This window comes from Amblyomma maculatum, chromosome 4 (genome assembly GCF_055883805.1).
Source record: "Amblyomma maculatum isolate TAMU_Amacu chromosome 4, ASM5588380v1, whole genome shotgun sequence".
Lineage (NCBI taxonomy): Eukaryota > Metazoa > Arthropoda > Arachnida > Ixodida > Ixodidae > Amblyomma > Amblyomma maculatum.
The window spans coordinates 98,691,668-98,699,005 of NC_139347.1; the positions used below are offsets into that span (position 1 = coordinate 98,691,668).

General features: G+C 50.7%; 1 protein-coding gene across 2 annotated transcripts; it reads right to left on the reverse strand.

The window, feature by feature from the left end:
- Window positions 1-2,007: 2,007 nt before the first annotated feature.
- On the reverse strand, window positions 2,008-7,338 carry LOC146191769 (uncharacterized). Of its 2 annotated transcripts, XM_084599983.1 has the most exons (3): window positions 5,949-7,338; window positions 4,778-4,869; window positions 2,008-2,936 (listed from the first exon to the last, which is right to left on the reverse strand). In XM_084599983.1, the coding sequence occupies exon 1, from the start codon at window positions 7,166-7,168 to the stop codon at window positions 5,975-5,977; it is 1,194 nt and encodes a 397-aa protein (XP_084456109.1). In that variant the 5' UTR covers window positions 7,169-7,338; the 3' UTR covers window positions 2,008-2,936; window positions 4,778-4,869; window positions 5,949-5,974. The 2 variants fall into 2 exon arrangements, with proteins under 2 accessions (XP_084456109.1, XP_084456107.1); XM_084599981.1 differs by having other exon boundaries at window positions 4,778-7,338.

The following is a 7,338-nucleotide window of genomic DNA, read 5'->3' on the forward strand; positions in this document are numbered from 1 at the left end:
AGAGCGAGCCGCCACGAATAGGTTGGGAGATATGGCGTCTGAACCGAGAGTGGGGTCATGCCTTCATATTTGCAGAGGGAATCGATTGCCTCATCAAGAGATTCTAGCTGTAGAGCAAACTGAGAGCTGAGGGTGCGAACGGAGTTCTCAATATGTTCCTCCAGCGATTGGATACGGCCTTGAAAGAAGACGCCCTGTGCTTCGAGGAGGTGGTGGTGAAAACATTATCTGTGCGTGTATGTCTTGCGTTTGCGTATCGCTCGCGGCAAGAGCATTACGTTTGTGAGCACTGAGCAGTGCCAGCTGGCGGGGGGGATGTAGGAAGAGGAGCGTCTAGGCGTTTCTCGATAGTCTCGTTTCTATGGACCAGTAGTGTTACGACGGCCGTGAGGTGTGTAATGGCTTGTTCGAGTGGAGGGATTCCCTCCTAATAGGGACTCCCTCCTAGTGTACTCACTGCCTGAGGTGGAGCCGGGCCCTGGAGCTGCCCCGGAGGAGCAGCTTGCTGCTGATGCTGCTGGACGACTGCAGGCGTACCTGGCCGCGTTCTGGGCGGCATCCGAGATGATCGACTGGAGGCATTGGGCCCGATGGGTGGGAAGGAGTCCGACCGGTCCCTGGGACTGCGTTTATCGCTGCCGGAACATTGACGGTCCCAGCGGCTGGCGTGTTGTAAAGTTACCTGGCATGAAGGTACTTGTTCTTGTTGCTTAAGAGCTTCACCTTGTCTGAGCTTTTCCCACTGACGGCTCTTGACGGCATAGGGAATGCGAAATATTTCTTTACATCGGCTGTCGCCCGTGAGGTGTTTTTTCCCGCAGATATGGCAGGTTGGCGTGCAGGAGTGGTCGTTGGCCGGGTTGGGAAGCCCACAGTCTCGGTATTTGGTCACTGCTCACGCATAGGTCGGATCGGTGGCCGAGTTTGGCGCAGTGGTTTTTGAAGATGGTACAGCGGTGTCTGTTGTTACAAAAATAGATCCATGCAGGGACTTGGGGTTGGGTGAAGGTGATCAACACGGCAGTGGTGTTGCCGAGTCTTCTGAAGTCCTCGATAGGAGGGTTTCGGTTGTCCTGGAGTTCCGCTTGAATAGTTGCATGATCGAGACATAGATCAACCCCTCTGATCCCTCCTCTTCCTGAAGAGTAGTCTGGTGCACAGTACACTGATATTTCGTACGGCCGTTGGTCGATGACGAACTCTTTAATATGTATAATGCGCTCAGCGCGTTCGACGTTTGTCGTGCTGCAAGCGAAAGTGTTCTGTAGGTAGTTGGTTTGTATAAGGTCTTCATGCCGGATGGAATCGCGAGTGAAGTTTGGTGGCGTGCAGATTGCTTCGAGCAGTTGAAACGTAGTTGTCTTGGAGAGTAGTAATCTCCCTCTGGGGCGGACAATGAGCTTGAGCACGTTGTTTGGGCAGGCGGGGCTGCTTAGAAGCTACCGAGTGCCTAGCGAGTTAGCGTCAACGTTGGCGAGGCGTAAGCGCGTCTGCTACCTTTTCACAATCGTCCGGAGCCTCGAAGGTCGTTTGGGTCACTGGAGTTCCATCCTGAGAGCCGGAAACTTCGGGTGCGGGTGTCCCCTTCACTCTTCTAGCTTCCCAGAGCTTATCCACCTTAGTCAGCCATTCACTAGCTGCAAATCTTTCAGGCGTTATAGCTCTACGCCCTCCACAGTGACCTTCATGGCGGCAGGCGGCGCGCGGGCTCGTTCGGTGCCCAAAGCAGCTGGCAGCGCAGCCGTGACGAGGAGCTCTGAGGTGGCGCGATAGGCCTAGCAGAGTATACGGCGTGTCCGCGGGGAAAATCTACCGTGAATGGTCAAAAATCGTTGCACGCACTTCCAAATGGTTTCCCTAGGACCCTAACGACGTTAGGAATCCAGTAGCATCGATGATAGTACGCTGGAGTCTCACTGTCCAGGGTTAAGACAAGAAAGTTGCGGAGCCCAAGTGAAATGCGTCCGTCGCCGCTGTCACTACGCGTTGTCTCCCCCGAGAGAAGAAACCCAGTGGGTGCCACTTGGAGTCGATTTTCTGCTGGAGAACAGCACCAATGGCCACGCTGCAAGCATCCACCACAATATGAGTGGGCGCGGAAGTCCTAGGGTGGATGAGAAGAATCGTGTATCGTCGAGGGACGCAGACAGACATGGCAGGCCGTGAGTAAGGGGAACAACCAGACGCAGGTTTGTTCATCAATCGTTTATATACCGCAACTGGGAGAGGGTGTGCTTCCTGTGCGTTGAATGCACCTTGTTGACGTCACGCGCTTTATCGACGCGTGGCTCGTGCCACGTTCGATGATACATCCTCCTTTTTTAATAAAGAAATCATACACATCACACTGTAGAAGCAACCCAAACTGTTCGGAGCACAGGCTATGGCACTTGTTCAAAGTTTCGACCATCAGTCAACTTCTGTTGCGGTCTTCGTGGTCACGATGACCTTCTTGGAGCAGGTGGAGGTTGATTATGCTGGGGGACGATGACAGGAACGTTGTCTGTGATATGCCTGCTTTCAGGGGTTATCGGAAGCTCTGCGGCATTGTGGCTGCATGGTGCTGAAGTAGAACTTTGATCACCTTCCTGTCTGGCATCGGAACCGATGTCCCAACAGCTTCTTCAAAAACCTCCTTTGTTTGCAGTAGGTGCCATCGATTGCGCCGTAGGATTGTTGCGTCTTCTGTAATGACTTCATACGATCTAGGATACCTTGAAGTTTGAAGGACTTGTGCTTTGGTTGCCCATGCCTCTTTCTTGACGCGAACAATGTCTCCAGGGTTGAACGGTGGAAGTTGTCGGCTAGAACGACTTGTCTGTCAACGCTTCTGCACACTGCGAACCGGCCGCGGCCGCACATCAGGCAATGTTGTTCGTAATCTCCTCCGTTGTAGCACTTCGCCAGGTGACGGCCCGGATTCCAAAGATGTAGACCTGTAGGCAAGGAGACCCAGCCAAAAGTCTTGGTTCAATGCACTAGATTTCTTAAAATTCGTTCAACTACTTGAACCCCCTTTTCTGCCAGACCATTGGATTGGGGGTAAGTCGTACTGGAAGTTATATGGATGAAATCGTAAGCGCGGGCAAAAGATGCAAAATCGTGGCTTGCAAATTATGGGCCGTTGTCCGAGCAGACTTCAACTGGTATACCATAGCAAAAATCGCACTTGTTGCTTCAATGACGGCTTTTGCAGACGTGTCCTTGAGCAACTCAACTTTCAGAAAGTTAGATAAAGCATCGTAGATGCACAGGTATGCCCGTCCGCCATGCTGAAAAGATGTCAATACCGAAACGATACCATGGGTCTTCAGACGTTGGGCGCAACATCAAGGGTTCTGGCGGCTGTCGGTAGGCATACATCTTGCATACAGAATATGCCTGAGTGAAAGCTTCTGTGTCCGAATTGATCCCTGGCCAGCATACATGGCAAAATTACTTTTCAAAAGGAATTAAATTACATTACTAATTACTTTGCCGAAAATTGCAAGAAAGTAATTAAATTACGTTACATTACTGCTCCCAAAAAGTATTGAAATTACATTACAATGACTTATACTGAGTAATTCAATTACTTTTAAATTACGTTCTAGTTTCCATCCATTCAAAAACTAAGTAAAGCTAGTGAACAAACTTTGTTCACTAGCTTTACTTAGACAACTTGTTCTCCAGACGCGAAGCACACACATTCTTTCGTCTTCCCGCCAAATTCTGTCCCAGAGACCTATTCCTTCCTTCTTTCCTACAGCACTGCCATTACCAGAACAAGACAACCGCAATAAAAAAGGAAAAAAAAGAAAAAAAAAGCAGAAGCAGGGTCGAACGGTCGTGAAATGACCGGCAAACCCAGCGCCTTGCTGGCCTGTCTTCGCCATTTCAAGGGCCCGAAAAAGCTAGCTTATTTATTGCTTCCGCAGTCCCAAGAATCGACGTCGGCCCCTTGTACTCCCTGCTCAGAATGCTCAAGCCACGGTGGCTCACGCCATGGAGCCTTCCACCTGTGACCTATTCCCCCCCCAATCTTAGCTACCTTGCCCCGTGGTGACCAGTGTAGCCAGGCGCCGCTGTGCCCTAGCCGAGGGAGTGTCACTGCGCCGCGCTCCCAGCTAGTTTTCAACTCCAGCCTTCTTGCACCATCTGTCCCTTCGGCATTCCCTTGAAACCTTGTATCCTGCTGCTTGGAGAATGGTTATCATGGGATAGCCGCACTAAGCGACCCTACTACACACGAGGTCTCAGACGCACTGTTCTGCTCAATTCTGTCTACTTTTGCCGATCCGGTATACGCTGGCTTCGGCTTGCCGCACGTCGTTCCTGCTTTCGCGGCACTACTTTGAAGGAGTAGTGGTGCACTTTAGTAAAAGTAATTTCGAAAGGAATTAATTACTTTTGCTGCAAAATTACTACCAAAGGTAATTCATTACATTTCTAAATTACCAACCCGAAAAAGTAATTCATTACATTACAAATTACTGCAAAAAGTGATTAAATTACAGTAATTTCATTACTGTAATTCCATTACTGCCATGTCTGCTGGCCGGAATACTTTCCTGATGAATTCTTTCCAGCATTTCTGTTCTCAAGCTCTTTGGAATTATCATTTCGCACCCCTTTACAAGACTTCCTTCACTTGGGAAAGCTCTCCTTCAGGTGACTTCCACCGGCCTGTAACCGCTCTTCCTGCCTCTAAATTCGCAAGCACTTGCTTTAGTTCGTCGCGGCGGTTAGTTTCCTCGACCAACCTTATCAAGGTGACGAGGGAAGAAACAACACTTACTGCGTGTACTTCCACGTCGTCGTTTACGTCGTTGATTGTGCTCGATCCGGTTGTTGCCCGCGACAGCATGTCAGCCAGCAGAAGTTCTTTGCCTGGAATGAATTTCAATTGTACGTCATAGTGAAGGAGGCGCAGAAAGAACCGCTGTAACCCCGGGGGTATGTTCCCGATAGCCTTCTGCGATATAGCTATGAAAGGGTGATCATCCGTTTCAGCAATCACCCCACGACCGTATACCAAGTGATCGAACTTTTCACAACCGTATACCACGGCGATTGCCTCCTTCTCAACTTGCGAGTAACGCTGCTCAGGCTCCGTAAGGGCACGTGAAGCGTACGCAACAGGCTTCCATGCGTTACCGTGGTCCTGCAACAGCTCGGCGCCGATTCCATTTTATGACGCGTCACAGGACACTTTAGTTGCTTTTGTCGGGTCGAGCACGGCTTGTAGAGGCTCTTTACATAGACTGTCGCATAGTTGTTTCCATTCTTGCGCATGATTTGACGTCCAGTCAAAGACAGCATTTTGCTTGATAAGACTTCTGAGGAGCGTTGTCCTCTTCGCTAATGACGGCATAAACTTACTGAAGTAACTGACGACGCTAAGCATTCTTTGAACTCCCTGCTTTTCTGTCGGTTCTGGCATTTGTAGCATGCACTTTATCAGTGAGGGGCTAGGCCTGAGGCCTTCCTTATCGATCACGTCACCCAGAAACTCGATCTTGTCTACACCAACACAACAGCCGCCTGCTCGTTCTGCCGCTAGCAGCACCGACTTTAGGCGCGTGTCATGTTGTTGCCGCGATGACCCCCATACCAGTACGTCATCAACGTACACTCTGACACCTGGAGGCCCTCAAAAATTTCATTCAGTGCTTTTGGAACACTTCAGACGCGGATGATATCCCGAAGGGTAAGCGTAGCAATCTGTAGCGCCCAAATGGCATGGAAAAGGTGCAGATTCGAGATGTTGCATCATCCAATGGAATTTGGTGGAAGCCAGAATTTGCATCAAGGCGCGTGAACACTGTTGCACCTGACAACTCTGCATCTATGTCCCCCCGGCGAGACATTTTATAATGTTCTCTCTTGATGCAATGAGTAATTTTCCTGGGATCGATGTACAACCACAATTTCTCGTCTTTCTTACGGACAATAACCAAGGCACTTACCCAATCCATGGGCTCAGTGACTTTGGCTATGGTCCCTGCGCGTTCCATGCGATCCAGCTCTTCTCGGAGGAGCTCCTGGAGCGCGAGTGGCACCCGTCGGAATGGTTGTACTGTTGGTGTGGCGGCGTCATGCAGAACCATTCGGTAGGCCCTTTGAACGCAGCCGGTTCCCGTGAACAGATGGTGAAACTGTTTCGAGATACTGTATGTACGCGCGATAGAAGTCCGAGACTTTCGCTGGCTTGTAGGCCTAGGATGGCTTGATGGCCCTTGCGTACGACGAAGAAGTCAAGGAACGCACACCGGTCGCCAAGTGCTACCTCTGTTCGAACGACACCAGCAGGTTTGATCACGCCCCGGCCGTAGGCACGCAGCACAGCACTTCTTGGGTTCAGGGGCAGCTTCGGGTGAATTTTCTGATAGCATCCTAAGGGAAGCAGGTTTGCTTTTGCTCCTGTATTTACTTTGAATTCAAGGGACATGTTGCAGATCTGGGCTCGTACTGTCCAGTCGCGTTGGTTTGTCGCCCTTCTTGACATGTCGAGACCTGTCAACATGTCGCCTGTTGCCTGTCGACATGTCGACAGGCGAGCCCTGTAGCTCGCATACATCGCAAAACGTTTGCAGAAGGTAGCAAAATGGTTCGGCCTTTGACATTTCCTGCATATTTTTCCATACGCAGGACAGCTCCTTGGAGCGTGGCTGCGTCCACACCTGCCACATTTGTAAAGCCTGGGTGGTGCCTCGCCTTGACTGCCTACATTTTCCTTCCGCACAACATCCATCTGGCTTTCGTGCCATGCCCACACCTTCTGTAGGGACGCTGCTACTTCCGCTGATTTAGCCACCTGCTCAGCCTTCTGTAACGTCAGCTGGTGGTCCTGCAGCAGCTTTTCTCGAACTTTCTGGTCAGCGATTCCATAAACGACCTGGTCCCTAATCATTGAATCCCTCCGGGAGCCAAAATTGCGTACACTTGCTTGCTTCTTCAGGCCTCGAAGGAATGGTTCGAAGGGCTCACCAGGGGCCTGGACTCTCGAGCGGAAGATGTAGCGTTCGTGTACCTCGCTCAGCTGCGCTGAGCAGTATGCTTGAAATTTCTGCACGACGGCTGCGTAGTTGCTCTTGCTTTCCTTCTCGCCGAAGCTGAACGTGTTGAATATCTCGATGGCTTCATCGCCCGCAACACTCAGCAGAAGCGCTGTCTTCACCGATTCCATGCGCGGCTTGTCAGCAGTTTCTGATGCGGTCAAGAAAAATTTAAACCTTTGTTTGAATGCCTGCCAGTTCTTCGCAATTTCCCCATCAGTTCTCAGCGGACCCGGTGGCTTCAAGAAGTCAATTGCAATGGAAATCTTCGGTTTACCAAGACAGGGCGTCGACTGCGATC